The sequence below is a fragment of the Engystomops pustulosus genome, chromosome 4 (assembly GCF_040894005.1).
Source record: "Engystomops pustulosus chromosome 4, aEngPut4.maternal, whole genome shotgun sequence".
NCBI lineage: Eukaryota > Metazoa > Chordata > Amphibia > Anura > Leptodactylidae > Engystomops > Engystomops pustulosus.
The window spans coordinates 22,273,036-22,297,931 of record NC_092414.1 but is presented as its reverse complement, the minus strand read 5'-3'; the positions used below and the strand labels follow the sequence as shown (position 1 = coordinate 22,297,931).

Sequence of the window (24,896 nt, the reverse complement as noted above, 5' to 3'; positions counted from 1 at the left end):
TTTATTAAGACATTCAGCTATGTCTGTCAGTCTACATCCAAATGTACCACTAACAAAAAAAAGAAAAAAAAAAATTAAAATAAAAAAAAAAAAAAGCAAATAAAAAAAAGTCACGTGGCGAGATTGGCAGCGCAACCTCCCGTTATAGCCATTGTATACTAGTATAAATTAATGCTTTTTTTTCGTATATTTTTTTTATTATTATTTCATATCAAAATTCACATAAAAAAGGTTTTTTTTTTTTTTTTGTCTTTTTCATAGTTTTTTTTTTTCTTCCATCTAAAGCCGTAATCAAATGTAAAAAGTTTTTTTTTTTAACACAAAACCGGCAAAAAAAAAATAAAAATAACAAAAATATATCAAAGTGCTAGCTCTACCGAAAAGCCTTTTTAAACGATGGCATTTGCGGACTTTGATCGTACAATTCTAGGGATGTACTCATATCCAAAAAGTGCAAATATCGCCATGGTATAACACTGGATTGTTTCGGAATAAAATCGCAGGCTCGGGATTCGCGCGTACGCCCCCCCTTGTTCTGTGCAGCGGAGCTCATCCCATAGTCACATGATCACCTGAGCTCCAATTATACTTCATATAAAGGAGGGCGGGGAAAACCGACCTGCGACGCAATACTACCGAAAAAATGAAAATTTAAAAAAAAAAAAAAAAAAAAAATCTCACAGGGTCCATCATCCGAAATCCCTTTGACGCCCCAAATTTTTTTTTTTACTTTTGTAATTTTCCCAGATTGTGTTTATCTTGAGTGCGAGCAAGTGAGCATGCAAGCGTGCAGCCTCCCTTTTTTTTTTTAGGTTTCACACTGGCACAGTCGACCCTCCCCCCATGCTTGAAGGTAATTGTCCAAATTAAAAAAAAAAAAAATTGCAAAAAAAAATATGTAATTTAAAACTGTGATTTTTGTCTGTGTAAACACCGATTGCTCGGAAAAAATTCTCCCACAATAATTGAGAACCAGAAAAAAAAAAAAAATAATAAAAAAAAAAAATTGAAAAAATATAAAAATTAAATTCCGGCACCATGGAAAGCACCCACCAGCGTAAGCAGCTCTCGGTCCATTGGCAGTGGCTGGCAAAGGGGTCGAGGGGATTATTCTGATGAATTTGCACCTCTTCTTTCGATACCAAAAAAACAAAAAACAAAAAAACTTTGCATACACTTTGATGAGTGTCAGTGCGCACGTCGTCTTCTCTCTCCGGGATCTGCAGGATGCCGCGTGAGGCCAGGATGGGGTTTGGCTTGGAAATGAAAAGTCCGGGCAGGCAAGAGGTCACCATCACATCCCCCCACAAACCTCAGCTCTCCCCTGTCCGAAGACTTCGGCATCCGAAATCCTCGCGAGCTCCGCCCCGCACTCCAGCCCCCCTGTGTCTCTGTGTACACTGTCCCCTATGGGCTCAGTCTCTGTATATTGTGGTGACTGTGCGTCTCTGTTCTGAGCGGACTCTGCGCGGCTCTGCTCGGGTCCCGTTTCCGCAGGAGCCGCGTCGCCCCCCATCCCTGTAGTTTCCGGTGGCGGATTGGCTGCGCGGCCATCGGGCGGAGGGTTGACAGTAGTTCCAGACTCTGCCACCGTCTGCTGAGACAGCGATTTTAACTGGCAGTGACACAAGGGACAAGTCTCCTGCACGTAGAGCCACTTCTTAAGGCATCCGGCATGGAAAAAATGGCTGCAGGGGGTGATGACGGCCGAGTTCATGTCCTGCAAAGACACAAAGTAATGGGGTCATAAGCTCGTTCATCATGAAAAAATTGTGGTTACATAATACATATGTCACATGCATCACAGCCATCACCCTGCACAGACTGACCCCATTAAAGTCCTAGGGGGTCTTTCAGTGACTCCTATTATAGAGCAGACGTACGGAAATGAACAACTTAGACGTGGACTCCACATTAAGAATAGTGCAGCACCGGATCACGTCATGAGAAGGTTCCCCTCCGTCTGATCCAAAAGGTTAGTAGGAAACGACACACAGACATGATGCTCTGAAAGTGATGAATGAACTGATGGGACAGGACCGACAGATAGGACCCCCTCCGACCGTGGCTCCTCTGTAGTCCCTGAAGGTATACAAGTGCGACTAGCGCTCCATTCATCGCAGGACAGAGCGCTGGTCAGGCATGCACACAGCAGCCAAATACTACATGCTCCTATTAGTGCCAATCTAGTGATGGTTGGAGGACCCTTCTCATGTTAGTCTGGTATATATATATAAAACTCAACCGAATAGATGCTGCTGTACTGAAGACATCCAGCACCCTCAGTAACAGCAGGGATGTACAAAAATTGCCAAAAATATAACAGCAAATGTGACCGAGGGGGATGGTAGTATTCAGTACAGCACCATCAATCTAGCCCCAGGTCACTTGATGCAATGACAATCTGAATATGGGGGGGGAAGAGACCATGTAGCCCAGTGATGGAGCGACCAGGCCGGCCAGCGCAAAGGCCCCCCCCGCTTCCAGGCCCGGCGGTGCAGAGGCCCCCCCCGCTTCCAGGCCCGGCGGTGCAGAGGCCCCCCCCGCTTCCAGGCCCCTCAGACCAGATGAATTATTTTAACCCCATATCACCCAAGAAGAGGTAATTAAATGTGTTAGAAACATCACTCAATGAGCTTTCATAATCCCTGGATAACCCCTGTACAGGACCCTTAATGGGGCTCAGAGATCACACTCCACAGATTAGGACTGTAATCTGTATGGACCCACACACAGGTAGCACCCACCTGGTAACATATAGAACAGATGTCATTGTGTTGCTCCAGCTGTTCGGTGGTGGCGATGGGCAGGGACTTGATCTTGTTCACTGCATCCCTGCGCAGGAGAAAACTCTTCCATCCAAGCTGAGCCCGCAGCCAGACGTTATAGTAGGAGTGGATGAAGATGATCATGGATCCCATTACAGTCCACTCCCCAAACACAGTCTCGGAGACCCCATACGCCACCACGCACAGGGCCACCAAGAACTCCAGCAGTCGATATGTGCCGTTCACATAGTAAATAACGTCATCCATGTTTTCCACAGGCTCCTTGCGGAATTCCTCAATCATGAAGAGGACGTAGATGAAGAGGGTGCCCAGTACCTGGGGAGGGGGAGAGGGCATGTTACAAAAGTTCAGGCCTTCATATACATATCCAGCACCTACAAGAGGGAGAAGCCTTAAGATATGGTGTCAGGAAGGTTACATTACAATCTGCACAGTCTCGTACATACAGGAGCTCCTATAAAACTTGGAGACACACATGTGCTGTCACAATACAGGAATGAGGAGACCCAGTTCTTGCAAGATACGACGCATTTATGAAGCTTCCTTATAGTAGAAAGCTGAGCTATGTATTAGGCAAAGAAAGAAATGTTGGAACGGCACCATGTAAGAGTCAGGTGCAGGTCTTCACAAAGGGTCCGACACGACCCACCAGATGCAAACGATGAAAGAGGATGAAGCAGCACTCCAGAAATAGTGATAATTAAGTATTTATTCCACCAGCTATGTATAATACATAGCTATGAGCTATGCATTATATACAGTGGGTATGGAAAGTATTCAGACGCCTTTAAAGTTTTCACTCTGTTTCATTGCAGCCAAATTGGTAACATCAAAAAAAGTTCTTCTTGTTTAATAAATTCTCAAAAATATCTACATTTCTGAAGAAGAAGAAGAGCAAGTCAACTATAACCTAATTTCTATTATGCCTGCCATGGCGCCCAATTCCTGGAAATTGCCTTTAATATTTTAAGGTAAAGCCGCAACCAGGTTCTACCCCTTCTCTGCACGTGGACAACTTAAAGGGGTTGTACCAACTATTACCCAGTTTCCCCTAAAAATAAGACACCCCTAAAAATAAGACCCAATACAATTTTTTTTCAGCTTAGAAATATAAGGCCTCCCCTGAAAATATGACCCAGCGACAGCCATACGTTAGTATTAGTAGATCATTTAGATAACGCAAGAGGTTGTGACAAGAGTGAAGAAATCATGGGATAAAATCACTGACTGTTGCACTGCAAACGTGCTACAAGCAGCTACCTGGACTAGACGGGGTTACAGAACTTTGATTGTCTAACATGAGAGATTGGGGCCAATGATTCCAATAGAAATGGAGTCACAAGAAATTCAGCATGAAATTCAGAGTTTGGACGTTGGAGAAGTTGTTGATTTTTTTTTGTTAAAGGAAACCTACCACTTGTAGTGGCAGGTTTCCGATGGCAATATCGGGCACCAGCTCAGGGTGAGCTGGTGCCGGAGCTTATTTTAGTTAGTGTTTTAAACCGCGGTATCGCGGTTTAAAACACTTTTTAAACGTTGTAGCCGGCGCAGGCAGGTACGCGCTCGGCGCTTACCGTGCACGCGGCTACATAGGAAGTGAATGAGAGCCGCGTGCACGGTAAACGCCGAGCGCGTACCTGCCTGATACCGCGGTTTAAAACACTAACTAAAATAAGCTCCGGCACCAGCTCACCCTGAGCTGGTGCCCGATATTGCCATCGGAAACCTGCCACTACAAGTGGTAGGTTTCCGTTAATGGAAAAATAAGACATCCCCTAAGAATAAGACCTAGCGCCTCTTTAGGAGCAAAAATTAATAAGACACTGTCTTATTTTCCGGGAAACACGGTATAATGCTGTGGATAGGGGGATAACAAGGTGACTGGTGAGGGTCCGACTGTCAAGACCCACCATGGATCACTGGAATGGACCACCAGCAATTTGGAGATTCGGTTATCAGCGATAGGTGGAGCTGCAGGTTTGGCATGTGTCCTGACGTTCCATACAATACTATGTGAGTGTCAGGAATTGAAGAGCAGAGCGCTCTGAGATCTACAGTACTCCTCATTTTTTGACGCTGCCATAGCATTGAATGGAGTAGCAGGTTGAGTATGTGTCCTGCCGCTCAATTCAATACTATGGGAGAGTCATTAGGAGAATGTAACCCCCCCGATACTCCAGATGGCGGGGGTACCTGTTCTTGTGAATGGTGGAGGCCCTGGATGTAGGAACCTCACTGATCACCTTGTTATTCCCCATCCTATGGATAAGGCATAACTTTAAATGTTTGACAAGACCCCTTTAAATGCACCAAAATAGGGAATGAGTTGTCAAGGTGAGAGAGAATAGAACAACATGTCTGAGAAAGAATTCTTCACTCTTCTACACATAATCCCAAGTGTGGGATCTCCACCCTGACCTCCATGTGCCCTAACCCGGAGGTAAACCTCTTCGTAGGACATGTTAAAAGAACGACTTGATGTTTCCTTCAGACATAACCGAGACGATCAGTTCAGAAAGCTGCATTGCAGCACAAGGTCAGTAAGATTTATGTATGTGGAGGATACTACAGACGCCTTTACCTGCAGAGAAGTGAGGATACTGCTGGAGATGATGATCAGGAGCCAGAAATCCATGTGGAAGAACTGACAGATCATGTAGGCCATGTAGGAAGGGAAAACCAGGAGGAACAAGCAGAGGCTGACGGCTCGGAAATGTTTCCACAGACTCCTGCGGGATGAGACACAAAATAAGGTGTAACCCCGGGCTCAGGACTCACCAGACGTCAGCGTCATAGAACACTACTAACTTGTCTCGAGAAGCCCCTAGGGCCAGGACGATGGGGTCGGCGATCTCCAGCATGGACTGCAGGATGGAGGCCACCACTATGAAGAGGATGATGCTGAGGAGGAAGGCGCGGTGGACCACCTGTAACTCTATCAGTCCCGTCTGCACAGCGAGGATCAGAAGAGTCACCCCCTCGGTCATCCCCCTAGAGAGAAAAGACACAATGTCAGACCAGAGCAATCCATGTAGAGACATGGATCTGATTGATGGAGACTATCACATCATCCGCACCAGACCATAGCAATCCATGTACAGAGACAGTGATCTGATGAATGGCGACGATCTCATCATCCACACCAGACCATAACAATCCATGTACAGAGACATTGATGTGCGGATGATGTGATTCTCGCCATCCATCACAAGACCTTAGCAATCCATGTACAGAGACACTGATCTGATGGATGACTATCATCACATCATCCACACCAGACCATAGCAATCCGTGTACAGAGAAGATGATCTGATCGATGGCGACCACTGCATCATCCACTCCAGACCTTAGCAATCCATGGACAGAGACACTGATGTGTGAATGATGTGATTCTCGCCATCCATCAGAAGACCTTAGCAATCCATGTACAGAGACACTGATCTGATGGATGGCTATGATTGCATCACCCACACCAGACCTTAGCAATCCATGTACAGAGACACTGATCTGATGGATGGCTATGATTGCATCACCCACACCAGACCTTAGCAATCCATGTACAGAGACACTGATCTGATGGAGTAGACACTCACCTGTTCATCGCGGGGTCGTTCATAAACGCACGATATCCCTGAAGGTAAAACTTGCAGAGGGTCAGCACACCCAGCGCCACGAAGGAGACGGTGAAGACGAGACCCAGGAGGGAGTATGGCGTACTGCAACACTCTGCAATACTGCAAGAGCAGAAATGGCAAAATGACATTCATACATTTTCATTACATAAAATTTTTAGGTTTACAAAACTTTTTCTCCCTTTTTTGTGTTTGGTAAATAAACATTTACACAGCGAGGATCAAAAACTTTATTCTACTAATATGTAAATTTTGTAAAGAGGCTACTGGGGTGGGGAGTAGCCGGAGCCTCTTCGATCCTCCTACCCGAAATCTTCGACGCGCAGCTCCACCTTCGAAGCAGTGACCGCGCAGACTCTGGCATGTTGTTCTGCGCATGCGAAGATTTCAGCTAGAAGGATCGAAGAGGCTACTGGGGCGTGGAGTAGCCGCGCCATGTGGCCTCAGCTCCGGCTACTCCACGCCCCAGTAGCCTCTTTACAAAATGTACATATTAGTAGAATAAAAGTTATTAAAAAATTGCAGGGACGCGAGTTTTAGCTATCCTCACATCCTATGGATCCACCTACCACCCAATCTACCTTTATAGGTCGATTTGTGGTGGTAGGTTCCCTTTAAGGGGTTAAAGACATAAGGGGAGATTTATCAAGTGTCTTAGAGCTGAACTGTTCTAGTTGCCCATGGCAACCAATCAGAGCTCAGCTTTCATTGTCCCACAGCTGAAAGATGAGCTCCGATTGGTTGTTATGGGCAAGTAGAACAGTTCTGCTCTCAGACACCTTTTCAATTAGAAGAGGGGATTCTAGAAAGGACATTTCATCCTCTTCCTGAAGGAGGCTACTAGTTTAATGGGATACAATCTGGTAACGCAAAAGGTTCGGCACTCGGAAGAAGCCACCAGGATAAATAAAATGTCGTTTCTCTTTATTTCAGTCTCGGGAACATAACAGCTTTAGTGCATACGATCAACGCGTTTCGAGGCAGCGGGTCTTAGATCATGATGTAATAACACAAGTTCGGCCGATTCATTTAAAACCACCTGTGTTGGTGATGTCACAGGAGGAAACGCGCCCTTCCTGGTAACTCCTCCTGGAGACACCAGCAACAATATATATTAAAGGGAACCTACCACCACATATCTACCTATAAAGGTAGATCGGGTGGTAGGTGGACCTATAGGATTTGAGGAAAACGCTTTTCAGGGCTAATCCTCACGTCCCTGCAATCTTTAGCAAACTTTTATTCAGTATATATGTAAATTTCCGTACGCGGCTACTGGGGCGCGGAGTAGCCGGAGCTGAGGCCACACGTCGGGGCTACTCCACCCCCCGGTAGCCTTTTTGTTCCTCCTACCAAAATCTTTGGCGCGCAGCTCGTCGTAGCTGTGCGCCCTCATCCGATGATCCTGTCGTCTGCGCATGCGCAGTGGCTCCGGGTTTGGATTGATGACCGCGCAGCTGGGGGCCCGCTGTTCTGCGCATGCGCATACAGAAGAATCATAGGAAGAAGATTTTGGTAGGCCAAACAAAAAAGGCTACCGGGGCGTGGAGTAGCCGCGACGTGTAACCTCCGCTCCGGCTACTCCACGCCCCAGTAGCCGCGTACAGAAATTTACATATATACTGAATAAAAGTTTGCAGGGACGTGAGGATTAGCCCTCAAAAGGGCTTTCCTCAAATCCTATAGGTACAGAATATACGGACCACAGAACAAGCCACTTCAGAGGAAACTCCTTAACCGTGAATCCTATTGGATATTAATGTTGGGAAGTCGCTGATAAATAGAAGAACTGATATGATCCTCACGTACGGAAACTGTGATAAATGATAGGGGCATTCTTTGGGTTAGGAAGCGCCCACATGTATACAGAGTTGTGAATATGTGACTAAACGAGGTTTTGTTCGTCTCTACTTTGAATGATTATAGGGCTTTTGTTGCATTTTGATATAATAATAATAAAAAATAATAAGCAATAAATAATAACAACAAAAAAAATAACATATGCTACATCAATGATATAGAATAGGTCCCGTTTAGGTTTTTGGGAGGTTCATTCAGATTGTTCTATTTGCCCAGTTTAGAGGCGCTATCATCATTAATGCACAGGGAAGATCTACTATGTCACTTCACAAGCACTGTGTGAACTGGTCTCTAAAAATGGTTCACATCTGGTTTTTTATGTTCGGTTATGTGTGCCATACCAAATTAAAGGAATTCCTGCATTTTCAAGGTACATTTATCTTGCATCATAACCCTCACCAAGACTGCATTTGTGGAGATAATTTGATGATAAATATAGTGGTAATATGTGATTTTATATTCTATTTTTTGCTGGAGACATGAAGTGGCTTGTTCTGTGGTTCGTATATAACTTGTATAGTATGTTCCAAAGTAGTTGAGAATTTTTTATTTTTTTTTTAATACATAATAGTATGTTTAATATATGTTGTATATTCTCCATGTTGCTGGTGTCCCCAGGAGGAGTTAGCAGGAAGGGCGCGTTTCCTCCTGTGACATCACCAACACAGGTGGTTTTAAATGAATCAGCCGAACTTGTGTTATTAGATCACGATCTAAGACCCGCTGCCTCGAAACGCGTTGGCTATATACTGGGGGGCAGGTGCTGGCCATATACTATGGGGCATGGTCCGGCAGGCTATATAATGGGGAGGCTGTGCTCAATGCATTTCCCACCTTCGGCTTATACTCGAGTAAATAGGTTTTCCCAGTTTTTTGTGGTAAAATTAGGGGCCTCGGCTTATACTTGGGTGGGCTTATACTCGAGTATATACAATATGTTTAATATATGTTGTATATTCACCATGTTGCTGGTGTCCCCAGGACGCGTTTCCTCCTGTGACATCACAACTTGTGTTATTACATCATGATCTAAGACGCGCTGCCTCGAAACGCGTTGATCGTATGCACTAAAGCTGTTATGTTCCCGAGACTGAAATAAAGAGAAACTACATTTTATTTATCCTGGTGGCTTCTTCCGAGTGCCGAACCTTTTGCTTACCTTTTGCGTTGCATGGATCCTATAGCTTGGAGATGGTAGCATGCACCGAGGCCGAGACCAGGGCAGCTGGGGTTGTCTCCTTTTGGGTGAGCTGGACTTTTTCACCCCCGGGTGTTTTTCTTATGTTCTTTAAAAATCTGGCAACAGTTCAGACCCCCAACAACATCATTCCTATGCCCCAGCCAAGGGATAAGTTGTTGGTATCAAAGTACCATCAATGTCCCTCACTTGTACTGTCCCCTCTCTCGGTTTAAGGGGCTTTCCAGATAATTGATACCATCGTGACCTTCTTCCTTACACTACTCGCACGACAGCTCTGATCCGCTCACATCTGTTTTGTCAGATGTCAGAATTTTCAAAGTGGAAAATAAATGTTCTGTAAATGGGTCACGTAGAGCACGGAGCGCATGGAAACCTGGACTGTTTACTGTCAGGATGTAGGACCACACCACGGAGGGGAAGGATTTATGGCTGCAGACAAGATAAGATTCTGTGAATCCGCAAGCCGTGCAGGGAAACATGATGGAAAGGCAAGATTTCTAGTAAGGATCACATCAATCATTGCAAGGTCTCAAACAACAACTGCTGAACAGACCACTAGGTGGCAGAGTATCACCATAGACCACAGCGATCCGATGTGCTGCACAGGATCATGGAGGAGAAACTCAGAGTCATGTCCACATATAATCCATAAGATTCAGAAATATTACTTATCCTGTATTATACCAGAGCTGCACTCACTATTCTGCTGCTGGTGCAGTCACTGTGCACATACATGACATTACTTATCCTGTACTGATCCTGAGTTACATCCTGTATTATACTCCAGAGCTGCACTCACTATTCTGCTGCTGGTGCAGTCACTGTGTACATACATGACATTACTTATCCTGTACTGATCCTGAGTTACATCCTATATTATACCCCAGAGCTGCACTCACTATTCTGCTGCTGGTGCAGTCACCATGTACATACATGACATTACTTATCCTGTACTGATCCTGAGTTACATCTTGTATTATACTCCAGAGCTGCACTCACTATTCTGCTGCTGGTGCAGTCACTGTGTACATACATGACATTACTTATCCTGTACTGATCCTGAGTTACATCCTGTATTATACTCCAGAGCTGCACTCACTATTCTGCTGCTGGTGCAGTCACTGTGTACATACATGACATTACTTATCCTGTACTGATCCTGAGTTACATCCTATATTATACCCCAGAGCTGCACTCACTATTCTGCTGCTGGTGCAGTCACCATGTACATACATGACATTACTTATCCTGTACTGATCCTGAGTTACATCCTGTATTATACTCCAGAGCTGCACTCACTATTCTGCTGCTGGTGCAGTCACTGTGTACATACATGACATTACTTATCCTGTACTGATCCTGAGTTACATCCTGTATTATACCCCAGAGCTGCACTCACTATTCTGCTGCTGGTGTAGTCACTGTGTACATACATGACATTACTTATCCTGTACTGATCCTGAGTTACACTCACTATTCTACCTAGTACTAATTAACTAGGGATACAATATAAAAAAAAATTTCCCCAAAAGCCCCCCCCCCCATCAATCTCTGCAACCTCAAGACTTGTCTGTCACCCTGACAAAATGCAGGATGACAGGATCAAAGGTCAAGTTTTTTATGAGAGCCAACATTCTCGCCAACATGTCAGAGGAGGAATAGAAGTGATTCAAGTGATCACTGGGATTGGTCAGTTAGTTTAGACCAGGGGTCTCAAACTCAATTTACCTGGGGGCCGCTGGAGGTAGATTCTGGGTAAGGCTGGGCCGCATCAAGTTTTCCACAAAAAATGCGCATACAAAATAATATGAATATATATATAATAAATTTATTTTTATAAAGCCCTGCTCTCATATATTTAAAGGCCTCGTTATTCACCCCCCAATTAAATTCTATACAGCTCCCATATACAGATCCCCTACAGCTTAAATAAAATCTTGCCCCAAATATACAGTCCCCTCCCAGCTTAGTAATATACTGTACCCCATATACATCCCCCCAGCTTAGTAATATACTGTATCCCATATACATCCCCCAGCTTAGTAATATACTGTATCCCATATACAGCCTCCAGCTTAGTAATATACTGTACCCGATATACAGCCCCCCAGCTTAGTAATATACTGTATCCCATATACATCCCCCGGCTTAGTAATATACTGTACCCCATATACAGCCCCACAGCTTAGTAATATACTATATCCCATATACATCCCCCCAGCTTAGTAATATACTGTACCCCATATACAGCCCCCCCAGCTTAGTAATATACTGTATCCCATATACAGCCCCCCCAGCTTAGTGATATAGTGATATATAAAATATACAGCCCCCCCCCAGCTTAGTGATATATAAAATATACAGCCCCCCCCAGTATAAAATGATTCTGGCCTCATATAATATATACTGAATCCCCCCCAGTATAAAATAATTATAGTCCCAAATAATATATATAGCATCCCCCCCTCCAGTATAAAATAATTATGGCCCCATATAATAAATACAGCACCCCCCCCTAGTATAAAATAATTATAGCCCCAAATAATATGTATAGCATTCCATCATTCCCCCCACTATAAAATAATTATGGCCCCATATGATATATATAGAGTCCCCCCCCGTACTAAACATTTTCTAGTCCCATATAATACATACAGTCCTCCCCCCCTTTCCAGTATAACACAACACTTCCCCAACCACTTATTAGCCACATTTAATTAATTAAAATACATGAAAAATAATAAAATCCTACTCACCTGCAGGCAGCTGCTCCCTCGGCGCGGCTCCGGTCTTCACGCGGCTCTCCTGTGAGCCGCAGCTCCGCACAGTGACACAGGCGCCGTGACGTCATGACGCCTGTGTCACTGCTTAGAACGGAGCGATGCAGCTGCCGGAAAGGCGCTGCGTCGCTCCGCATATAAATCGCGCCTGTGTCTTAAAGAGACAGGCGCGATTTATTTTGCTAGTGGGCGATTCGGGCGTTAATGGACGCCCGAATCGCCCACTTTAGGTAGGGGGCCGCAAAATATTGTCCCGCGGGCCGCAGTTGGCCCGCGGGCCGCGAGTTTGAGACCCCTGGTTTAGACTGACCAATCAATGCAGAAAGCAGGCTCTCCCGGCTGAACTCCCAGTATCAGTATATGATAGAGATCAGATACCCAGTGACCCACCACACCATAAATCACTTGCACACCACATACAATTAACTCCTTCACTGCCCTGACATATAGCGAATGTTATTTATTAAGTAATTCTTGTGGTATGACGATTGGTTCAAAAATAATAAGAGTTTTATATGTTTTAAATGGCAAAATTTTACAAGTTTTTGCTATTTTTTTCGTAAATAAATTCTAAATATATCCCTAAAATGGTTCAACTAAAAACTAAGTCACAAAATACAACAATGTCACAAAAACTAAACCAAAACACAATCTCAATCCACTTCGCATACTAAAGTGTTTCATAGTTATTACAATTTAAGTTGACACATGTCAGATCTGAAAAATGGGGCCGTGTCCATAAGGTAATAATAATCTGTGTCCTTAAGGGGTTAAAACAAAATATTAAAAATCCATAGCACGTAAAAAGCTGAACAATCCTATAACATAACTAGATCAATGGCCCCGGGTGCATCACCCATGCAGCTTCCGGATTCACCAGATAATTTCTCATAGGATAATTAACCCCTGCACACCCCTGGATTTATGGGCAGGATATCTCTGGAATGTGAGAAGCTTTCCAAGGCAATGAATGGATGTTGAGTCGTGTGATGGAGCAGCATTCCAGGCCTGGATCTGAGGTCTGTGTCTGACAGGTCACTGGTGTTATCTGCTCTGCATCAGCCGCGCCCTACAATAACCCATGGAAATACAAGGCTGGCTACACTATATACCCGAATACATGCCGTGGTCCCTAATTTTGCCACAAATAACTGAAAACTCAAGGATAAGCCTAGGGTGGGAAATGCATTGGTCACAGCCTCCCCCACTGGTGAAATGCCCCATGCAGCCAGTCCCTCCCCCTCACTGATGAAATGCCCCATGTAGCCACCCCTCACCATTGATGAAATGCCCCATGCAGCCAGCGCCCTCCCCCACTGATGAAATGCCCCATGCAGCCAGCCCCCTCCACCACTGATGAAATGCCCCATGCAGCCACCCCCACCACTGATGAAATTACCCCTAGAGACAGCTCCCTCCCCCCTACAGCCAGCTCCCCCTCCCACTGATGAAATGCCCCATGCAGCCAGCCCACTCCCCCCCCTGATGAAATGCCCCATGCAGCCAGCCCCCTCCACCCCCACTGATGAAATGCTCCCTACAGACAGCCCCCTCCACCCCCACTGATGAAATGCCCCCTACAGACAGCCCCCTCCACCCCCACTGATGAAATGCCCCCTACAGACAGCCCCCTCCACCCCCACTGATGAATTGCTCCATGCAGTCAGCTCCCTCCCCCCATGGATGAAATGCCCCATGCAGCCACCCACCTCTACTAATGAAATGCCCCCTACAGACAGTTCCCCCTACTAATGAAATGCCCCAAGCAGCCAGCCCCCTCCCTGATGAAATGCCCCATGCAGCCAGCCCCCTCCACCACTGATGAAATGCCCCATGCAGCCACCCCCACCACTGATGAAATTACCCCTAGAGACAGCTCCCTCCCCCCTACAGCCAGCTCCCCCTCCCACTGATGAAATGCCCCATGCAGCCAGCCCCCTCCACCCCCACTGATGAAATGCTCCCTACAGACAGCCCCCTCCACCCCCACTGATGAAATGCCCCCTACAGACAGCCCCCTCCACCCCCACTGATGAAATGCCCCCTACAGACAGCCCCCTCCACCCCCACTGATGAATTGCTCCATGCAGTCAGCTCCCTCCCCCCATGGATGAAATGCCCCATGCAGCCACCCACCTCTACTAATGAAATGCCCCCTACAAACAGTTCCCCCTACTAATGAAATGCCCCAAGCAGCCAGCCCCCTCCCTGATGAAATGCCCTGCAGCCAAATGGCGTATATATTTAAAAAAAAAAAAAAAAAAAAAGGTACATACTCCCCTGTTCTCTGCGCGGCTCTTCTGCCTTTTTGCATATAACAGAGCGGACAGAGACGCGCCTGTGCACTCTGCCCGTCGGCTCACACAATGATGTCATCAGCGGCGACGACCCCGCATCATAGTGCGAGTCAGCGGGCAGAACGTATGGACAGGACACATCTCTGCCAGCTGTTACATGCAAAAAGAAGAAAGAGGAGCTGCAAGGAGCATGGGAAGGTGAGTAGGCAAGTTTATTTTTTAAACACAGGTATATAAGCCGAGCTGGGGCTGAAGAATTCTGCTTATACACAAGTATATACAGTGTCCTGACAGCGAGGAGCAGTGACATCAAGAAGACCCGACACCGTTCTGTTGACCTGAATATCAGTACACAGGAAGATTGGCTGTATGTGATGGAGACTACATGTGATCAGTCTGCAATCCAGAGCTGCATTCACAATTCTGCTAGGTTGTCATCAAACACACCAGAGCTTAGTTCCTATAACGAAGTGACATGAAGTGAATGAATGAAGTTAGTTTCTACTACATATTAAAGGGGTTGTCTGGGATTGCTATTTTTAAAAAAAAAACATTGGCCCCAGGTGGTGTATAAATAAGAACAAACATATCACAGAACTTTCTAACCAATGAAGGGACCCCCACACATGACAAGAATAAAGTCTGTTGTACCCCAAATGAAGAGAGCAGCTGCTCTACACATCTCTATAACAATGCTGGAGGGAGGCGAGCACAGTACTTCACTACCGTCATCAGTGCTACAGACTGAATGGAGCAGCATTGTACTTCGGAACTGCCACCTTATTCATTTGGGACACATTGGGCGTACAATAGACCCCCGTTAACGTAATCCCTTGTGGTCCCACCACTGCGACCCCTATCCTTTGCATAGGTATAACATATGTAGAGACTGGAGAACCCCTATAAATATGGCTGCAGTCACTTCACTCTCAGGATTTGAGTCTCTCTCCAGTCATTTGGTTGCTGAGCCCTGATGATGTTCTGCTTCATTGCTCAGCCCGGATAGGATGACGCACTTACACACCAGCCCCTGGATGCCTAATTCCTAACATACCTGGTGAGAAAGAGGAAGAGCAGCCTCTCGCGGGAGGTGGGCTGGTCGCGTGTACTGAAGTACGTGTAGATCTGAAGCGCAAACAGCACCAGCCAGAACACCATGAACAGAACCGGGACCACCAGCTGATTCCAGAGAGACATCCCCAGGGCGAGGAGGCCGTAGACTTCCACCACCTGCGATAGAGAACAAATGGCTTATAGCATCAGTAACAGTACAGCTGTAATGCTGAGAGTTGTAGTATCAGAAGCAAGGGGAGGTGAACTGAAGATATCAGAAGAAGTAAATGGGGCTTATTCAAGCTTTCGGACAATGAAATTGTCCTACGACAGCTCTTTAAGGGATTTTCTGGGCAAGGTCTATGCTAGGTAACTGGTGGAGGTGTGATTGATCATTTATCCATATCATAGAAAATCCCTTTAAGGTCAAAAGTCAATAGTCAGGGTTTTCCAAGGACATCAGCGTTTTTTTTTTTTACCTGAACAAGCTCCCTGTACGCAGACTTGGCGAGATTAAAGGGCACCAGCAGGTTGGATGCCAAGAAGTACAGCACTTCCAGACCCGTGAAGATCATGGCAAACTTGTTAATGACGACAATGGTCTCAATGGGGACAAGGCAGAGCCGGGCCAGCAGGGGGAGCATGTGAGCGGAGAACAGCCAGATCTGCTTGGTCTTCATCACGCAGGAGCACAGGGTACAGACAACCAGCTGCCCTGCAACGTAATAATGTCACCAATGACCAAACATGTTACACACCGGGGGCCAGAGAATGGCGCCCAAACATAGACTAATTCCTAATCAGCTTATACAGTCCAAGTATAATATATATGTATGGGATAGAGGAGTCATTTCCTTGCTAGGGTAAGGGGGGTACAACTACTAGACCCTCAGCGCTGGATACATCAGGTGGGTGTTCTCATAGTAAAACAAAACACCAGGGGGCGCCACAAATACGTAACCAAAATACAGAAGCATTTTCTTAATATGAAAATTTAAATTCTAGGATAGGAATCCATTACATTTTATTAAAAAAAATTAACGATTTTTTAAAAATTATATAAGCTATCGATTTTAGTGTTTCAGGAAATGAGAGGGCATAGTCAGATGATCGGGTCGCATTAGTGCTGAGTGTAACGTCACGAAACCGGTTTACAACCACAGCACGAGCTCAGTTTACAAGATCAATCTAGTGACACTGTATACACCGAAAAACCTTCCAGGATGTGGAGCTGCAGAAATGAAAGACCGTGGGAACAAATCTTTTGCTTAAAGGGAGTTGTATAAAGTTTGCACGTTATCCCCTATGCATAGGATAGGTGGATTGGTGGGGGTCTGACTGCTGGGAGCAACACCGATCACAAGAATGGGGCTCCCAGCAATCCAGAGATTGTGGGGTCACGTTCTCATTAACCAGTGGTAGAACAAGCATGGCTCCTGATGCTTCATTCAATAATATGGGAGCTTGCTGAGCACAACGCTCGGGTATCTCTGCCACTCACAATCACTGCCTATGAGTGCCAAAGATATTTGAGTGCTGTGCTATGCCTTTTCCAATATTCCTATTTTAATTCAACCATTAATGAGAAGGGGACCCCTGATCTTCAGATGGATAAAGGTCCTCCTCACCTATGCAAACTTGGTACAACCCCTTAAAGGGGTTGTCCGAGTTTAAAAAAAAAATTATATGTGGCCGGGAGCGGGCTGCCTAAAACAATAAAGCTGTACTTACCTCCCGGTGCCCTCCCGTATCCAGCGCTGCTGTCGCTCCGGTCCGGGGGCCATGTAAACAAACATGGCCGCCGGAGCAGCGCTGGATTCAGCTTCCGGCCGGATGCGACAACCTTCCGGTCCCCATACACAATGCAGTGTATAGGGACGGATAGGCGTACCCGGCCACGGCCGGCCGGAAGCTGAGTCCAGCGCTGCTCCGGCGGCCATGTTTGTTTACATGGCCCCCGGCCCGGAGCGACAGCAGCGCTGGATACGGGAGGGCACTGGGAGGTAAGTACAGCTTTATTGTTTTAGTAACCCCACTCCCGGCCACATATATATATTTTTTTTTAAACTCGGACAACCCCTTTAAGTATGCAGCCTTTTTTCATTTTGGAGTTTCCATTTCAAAAATCCAAATTTCTTTTTATTTTTCCATGCACAGAGCTGTATATAGGCTTGTTTTTTTTGCATAATGAATGTGCTTCCTAGTGACAGTATTTAATACTCCATGCCGTGTACTGGGAAGCTGGAAAAAAAAATTCCCCAAATGCAGCAAAATTGATGAGAAAAAAAAAACGCATTTTCACCTTTTACTTGAGGTCTCTGTTTTTACGGATTTCTCGGTGCGCTCCAAATGACACCTCCACTTTATTGTCTGTGAAACCTAAGTTTATATAGGTTTCATTATGTTCAAATAGATCTTGAAAATTAAAACCGGCATTGAGACTTTCCAACATTTGGGCTGTATCTTATGTTATGGGGTACACCACTGGGAATAACCGCTTTTATATATTGATAGATCAGGATTTTAGGATGTGGCGATACCCAACATGTTAATGATTTTATTGGTTTATTTTTTATTATCGGTTCTAGGGAAAGGGGAGATTTGCATTTTTTAATTTTTTTTTTAATTTAGTCTAAAATTTTTACTGTATTTGCAGCCCCCCTATGGTACTTTATTCCTAGGGAACCTTATCGTTCCTACCATATACTACAGTACAGCTTTATTGCACTATATGGTGGATTTACTGATGATCTGTTACAATGCGCCACCTGCACACTGTAACAGATCTACTTAAAATGACAATGTCTGCCTTGTAAGCACTCCAGGCTATCATGGCCACAGATCGTCGCTCCCAGTGACGCCAACGGGGAGCAATGATCTGTCACCCACGCACCACCGGGGTTATAAAATTTCTCCACCAGCTTTAAACTGTGTGATTGTTGCCAGCACAGATCAAAAGTGTTACTGCTAGGTGTTTGCTGCATAATGCAGGAAAACACCCAGTCTGTATGAGGAGGGCTCAGCCTTCATAGATCCTACATTATGGAGCATTTATGTATTAAAGGGGTGTTCCCATCTAATGATGATGTAAATGTGTGATGATAGATGTGCGTCTCACCTATCTCAAACACTTAGGTCCATATACCGTGTTGCTACCACTTAGAAGTGAGATAAAGCTTTGGCTATTTTTTCAACTCTCATAGACAATAAGAGAGACCACCACTCACTATGTGTATTACATCTATACACCACTATGATCTACCAACTAGACGTCACTTACCTACTAGCGCCGATATGAACCTGTTCATCGACAAAGGCTCGAGATGCATAGGACCCTCGTAGCCAGACTCCAGCTCACTGCGAACATAGTCCCTGAAAGACAAAATCCAAACTGTAAGGGTCCAGAAACGTGTTTACAGTGTCATATATGAAGAGGTCACTAAGACCAAGACCTTCTTCTATGCTTTATTATGACAGATGAGGTTGGCGTGAGGTGTTGTTGACCCCATCCCAATACTAGTTCTATCTGACATGAGAATGAGCCAATGGAGCAGGGTCAAGACACCTCGGATCAGAACCCAGGTATGTAACCCTTCAGATGTTGCAGTCCAGAACAACTGCAGCGTCTGCCTAGTTGGTTTAGTGCAAGAGTTTGGATATTTTATTAATCGCAATAATGTATAATTTTGATCAGTACAACGTTATTGAATGGCACCACTTCTGGGGCACCGGGGTGGTCCTCACCTTGAGATCTGGTGTCCAGTATACAGCAGTAACGCGGTGACGACGTAGAGGTACAGCTTAGTGAGGTGCTGTCGAGGTAAAGTCAGAAGTACAACACTCAGGATATAACCTGCAGGGAGAAAGAGGACAATGTGACCGGGATAATCAGGAATGATCGATACTACATGTGTCGAGTCAGCAGACGCTGACCTGCAAGACAGATGACATCCACCAAAATAACCGTGCAAAGTCTACAGCGTCATAAAACTTCTAGCTCTCCGGTGCCTGTTCTATTTTAAGGTACATGATAAAGCGCCATCTAACACACACACACCACTACTGCAGGATTCTCCTAGCTCTACAGTGGATGTAGCTCCATCTAGAATGTAGTGGCCATACTGAGCTACTGCAGCCTGATAAATGTCCGCCTCCAAGCCCCTTATATAATCCCCTTTTAACACCAAGTCCTGCTGTTTTCTTATAACATCCCGGCTCATAAACCTCAAGCACAGAAACACATCTTTCTTCCTAGAGAAGTCACATGACGGCCTGGAAGAACTTTTTGGCCTTTATTGAAGTCTGCCGAGGAGTGGAAACTTGAAATAAGCAAACAGACTGGAGTGTGAGGAAGGCGCCTGTGGTTTGGTGACATCCGCATTTCAGTAAAAGGGGGAAAACATTTTTCCAGGATTGATGGCAGCTAATGCAGCTGTGATCACATGGATTCCAGAAAACTCAGATGATGGAAGTTACAGCAAATCCAAATAGTCTATGGTGCAGAGCAAAATGTAGATCGGTACAGGGCGGCGCACAGGGGCTGAGGCGCCCACACAGGGGCTGAGGCGCCCACACAGGGGCTGAGGCGCCCACACAGGGGCTGAGGCGCCCACACAGGGGCTGAGGCGCCCACACAGGGGCTGAGGCAGCGTGCAGAGGCTGAGGCAGCGTGCAGAGGCTGCGGTGCGGGCACAGTACCCGCCGTAGTCACTTCCCCTGCATATGATATATTCCACACTGTGATTTACAGAACTGATATGAAGCCAGAAAAAAAGGAATCTCAAGTCAATCAGTTCCCAGGTATTTCCCCTGTAGTCAGTCAATAAATTACAGGCGGCCCACGTGTTGTCCATGGAGACAGTGACAATGACGTCTATGACCTGTCCATGATCTGCAGTAATAATTTCCTTGGCTGCCAGTGTAAGCTTCAGATTCGTATGTCACATAGAGAGGAGCGATCAGTAACCGAGAGCTCAATTTCTAGAGGATAGAAAAATCCTATTCACCACAGGAAACTTACTGTCCCCGTTTTTAGATTGACGGGGGTCCCTGTGGATGGACCCCAAACAATCAGAAATGAGTGTATAGGAGCTTTGCTCAATGTTGTGACATGTACAGTCATCTAGATGAAATATTAACTCTCTGCAGAATGTTACAAGAGACCTTTATGCACATCTATGTAGACCAGACTGAACACCGTGGTATTATCTTATAGGTGAAGATGAAAGGAACTGTAAACCTGTGCCCCACAATGGTGCCCACCAGGGATGGCAAATAATGACACGATTGTGAAGTCAACACCCAAGCTCAAAACAGTGCCACCATTGACGTTAATGGGTGGGCAGAGCTACAATATTCAGCATCATAAACATGCGTCAGCAACGTTATAAATCTGTCTTCGGTTAGCGCCATCTAGTGGTGCCAGTAGCCAGCTGTAATTGCAATCTACCTTCAAAATCAAGCCTGATAAAGCAGGGACACAGATCCAGGCACATTGACTGTGGTAATCTTCTTATACTTGTGATCCAAGGCCTCCTTCCTTCTAAAATCAACTTATGCTAATGAGCCTAAAGGGCTCCTGTGGTGGTTAGCGAAGCCCCTCTTTGCTGAAGGTTCACAGGCTGTTACACTGTGCAGAAGTCTTTCCTCTGCTGACATAAGATTTCATTAGGCAGAATGCTGAGAGAGACCTCCTCACCCCTCCTCTCTCCATAATTTTTTTTTCTGGTGACAGCACAGTGTGTCACATTCAGCATGGTCCCTATATATTCCCCTAGTAAAGGCTATTAATATACTAAACCAACATGAGTCTGACACTCGACATCCTAAAAGTCCAGCTGACCGCTGAGCTGCCAGCAGTGTCAGCTACACAGTGGACAGATCTGGATCTGTGCAACTAGTGGGGACAGGTGTCACCCCCTCTGCCAATCTCATATCTAACTACCCTATGGATACGCCATTCATTTAGCGCCCTTGAGCTTTCTCCTTATGTCAGGGCTCCTATCAGAAGCTCAGAAGAGATAAACTGGTAGCTCGGCGCTCACTTGGGAAGGGATGACTTACCGACATAATGCATGTTGAGTGCCAGGTACTTGTACTGGAAGAGAGGGTTGTTGTTGAGGTTACTTCTTTGGATGTGCTGGAAGAAGGAGCTGACGTCCCACCGGTACAAGACATCTAGCAGCATGATGCTGGGCACCCGTAGCGCCACGTTCAGCATGGCCTCGAGCTTCTCTTTTGCGCCCATGTTCATTCCCTTTAATCTGAATAAAATCCAATCTATTAAAAAAAAAAAAAAAAGCACAAGAAAGGGTTAATTATCCCACAAGACAATACAAGATTTCATAGATATGTCACCTAACCTGTAAGCTAATGTGTCATATACATAGCAGCTAATTCCTTTTGCCTCATTGGAAACACCTGCACACTTGTCCGAGTCTTGAATTGGACATTTTTTGCTGTGGCTCAGCGCCAGCTGCCGCCTCGATATTACCTAATACAGAGACGTTATAGAAGAAGCGTCTCGCCAGGACGGTGCCCGGCTCCTGCATGACAGAGATAAGGAAGCCTTTGTCACCGCACAAAGCATCAGAGGATCACCTCAGATGTAGCAGTGCTGAACGCGTTTACCAAGGATATAGCACTGATGGAGACCTCGCTACTAACGCCCTGTAATAGAGACCCCCCCCAACCTCTGAGACAGACTATATCCTGCATATAGGGGGTAGGTGTTAGTAGGGGAAACCCCTTCAGTAAGTTTCAGTAGTTGTTGCCAGAGATCTATGAGGCAGGAAAGTCACATCCAACGACTGAAAGTGGAGAATAGTACAGGAGGGTGCGAGACCTGGCGATCTCTGACGCTTGCTCCTAATAGACGGAGCACAAGCTGCCAACTCAGCGGTTATATAATCGTCAGGTTTACCCGATCCAACATGAGAAGGGCAGAAGATTAAAGCCACAGAAAGCAAATAGTAGGAGATTTCAATCACGACGGGTGCAATCTGCATCACTATGTATGGGGTGGGCGCAGGCTACACCACCGGACAGGGCCCGGGGTGGGCGCAGGGGAGAGGATATGGGTTCGCCCTGTGTCTTCGATATACAGCTGCCTTACCTTTTGCTAATGTGGACCTCCTGCTGGAGGGGGAGTAACAATGTTTTAAACTATTTTTGCTACTTTTTATACATCTATAACTTTTAATGTAAATAAAAAGTAACAAAACTGTGTAGAAACATTGTGATGGGAGGTAAATGTCTGACATCACACAGGACGTCATGTACGGCTGTAAAAACTGCATAAAACCAGAACAAACCCTACAGTTGTATATGTATATACACACACGTATCAGGGACCTGTGAAGCTATCACACCAGTGAGGTCAAGCACAGGGTCATGGGGGAGGAGGGAATACCTCTCCATATGTCACACACAGGTCAGAGCAGATCCCTCCATCACTGTATACAAGAAACCCAAGCCCCTCCAAATATCAATAACCCACACAGATGCAAGGAAAGAGCTTCTCCTATTTATACACAGGGACAGGGGATTTCTCCTGTATGTCACACGCAGAATTGGGGGGGGGGGGGGGTCCTGTCACTTTTCTATAGGTCACACACAGAGGAAGGGGATCTCTTAAATGTCAAGGGTCTTCCTCTTAATGCCACATATATGTCACACACAGGGCCAGGGGTGTTTTTGTATACGTTTGGGGTCTTCTATATGTCACACGCAGGGTCGGGGGGGGGGGGGGGATCCCTCATCTATATGTCACATGCAGGGTCAGCGGGGGGGGGGGGGGGGGCGCAAATCCCTCATCTATATGTCACACGCAGGGTCAGGGGGTTCCTCCATATGTTGGAGGTATCTTCTCCTATACCTACCAGGTGTATAGAGCCTCCTGTGACTGGCAGGGGCCGCCCTGGTACTAGTGCCCGCTGCCAGGCCCCCTTTCCAGCCCCTCAGCGGCCAGGCCCCCTTTCCAGCCCCTCAGCGGCCAGGCCCCCTTTCCAGCCCCTCAGCGGCCAGGCCCCCTTTCCAGCCCCTCAGCGGCCAGGCCCCCTTTCCAGCCCCTCAGCGGCCAGGCCCCCTTTCCAGCCCCTCAGCGGCCAGGCCCCCTTTCCAGCCCCTCAGCGGCCAGGCCCCCTTTCCAGCCCCTCAGCGGCCAGGCCCCCTTTCCAGCCCCTCAGCAGCGCAGCCCCCAGAGCCCCTCAGCAGCGCAGCCCCCAGAGCCCCTCAGCAGCGCAGCCCCCAGAGCCCCTCAGCAGCGCAGCCCCCAGAGCCCCTCAGCAGCGCAGCCCCCAGAGCCCCTCAGCAGCGCAGCCCCCAGAGCCCCTCAGCAGCGCAGCCCCCAGAGCCCCTCAGCAGCGCAGCCCCCAGAGCCCCTCAGCAGCGCAGCCCCCAGAGCCCCTCAGCAGCGCAGCCCCCAGAGCCCCTCAGCAGCGCAGCCCCCAGAGCCCCTCAGCAGCGCAGCCCCCAGAGCCCCTCAGCAGCGCAGCCCCCAGAGCCCCTCAGCAGCGCATCCCCCAGAGCCCCTCAGCAGTGCAGCCCCCAGAGCCCCTCAGCAGTGCAGCCCCCAGAGCCCCTCAGCAGTGCAGCCCCCAGAGCCCCTCAGTAGTGCAGCCCCCAGAGCCCCTCAGCAGCGCAGCCCCCAGAGCCCCTCAGCAGCGCAGCCCCCAGAGCCCCTCAGTAGTGCAGCCCCATGTTACCCTCACCTCTCCTGTCACCATTCTCTACCTGTCTGCGTCTCCTCAGTGTCTCCTGGGATCCATAGCCGAGGCCTGCGGCCCACTCTCCGCCCGCGTCGCGCACAGCACAGCGCCCCCTGCTGACGCCCGGCCGCGCTGTGTCGCTGGCGCCTCCCGGTGCTGTCCCTCCGCCGCGCTGGTCTCTGTCACGGATTTCCGGCGGCAGCGCTGATCCCCCGGGCCGCTCGCGCACTGCACATCCACAGACGGCCCGCAACCCGCCCACAATAACAAACAGCAGCTGCACTGCGCCTGCGCGGCCCGTCACTCCGACCGGCCCCGCCCACATACTGGCACCCGGAGCCAAAGGCGTGCGTCAGGCTGACAAGAGCGGAGAAGCGCGTGCTGCGCATGCGCATGGCCCTATCTAATTATAAACCCTTTAAATTGGGTTCTAATTAATTCTGACTAAAAATAATTTCAATGTTATCCTGCGTAGAACATAAAAAAAGTCATTATGCGCTCAGAGTTGTCTCTTCATCTCCCCATAAGACAATTTTCACTTTCTTGGCGTTTTTTTTCCCTTTTAAAAACTCTACA

At 47.0% G+C, this 24,896-nt stretch overlaps 1 protein-coding gene across 2 annotated transcripts; it reads right to left on the bottom strand.

The window, feature by feature from the left end:
- Window positions 1-24,584, bottom strand: RNF145 (ring finger protein 145). 2 transcript variants are annotated; one of them, XM_072145483.1, is made up of 11 exons: window positions 24,324-24,584; window positions 21,676-21,891; window positions 19,357-19,465; window positions 18,893-18,984; window positions 16,092-16,327; window positions 15,614-15,789; window positions 6,383-6,523; window positions 5,598-5,780; window positions 5,371-5,518; window positions 2,748-3,104; window positions 1-1,720 (listed from the first exon to the last, which is right to left on the bottom strand). In XM_072145483.1, exons 2-11 carry the CDS (start codon window positions 21,863-21,865, stop codon window positions 1,295-1,297), a joined length of 2,058 nt encoding a protein of 685 aa, XP_072001584.1. In that variant the 5' UTR covers window positions 21,866-21,891; window positions 24,324-24,584; the 3' UTR covers window positions 1-1,294. The 2 variants fall into 2 exon arrangements, with proteins under 2 accessions (XP_072001584.1, XP_072001583.1); XM_072145482.1 differs by having other exon boundaries at window positions 2-1,720; window positions 24,346-24,584.
- Window positions 24,585-24,896: the final 312 nt, after the last annotated feature.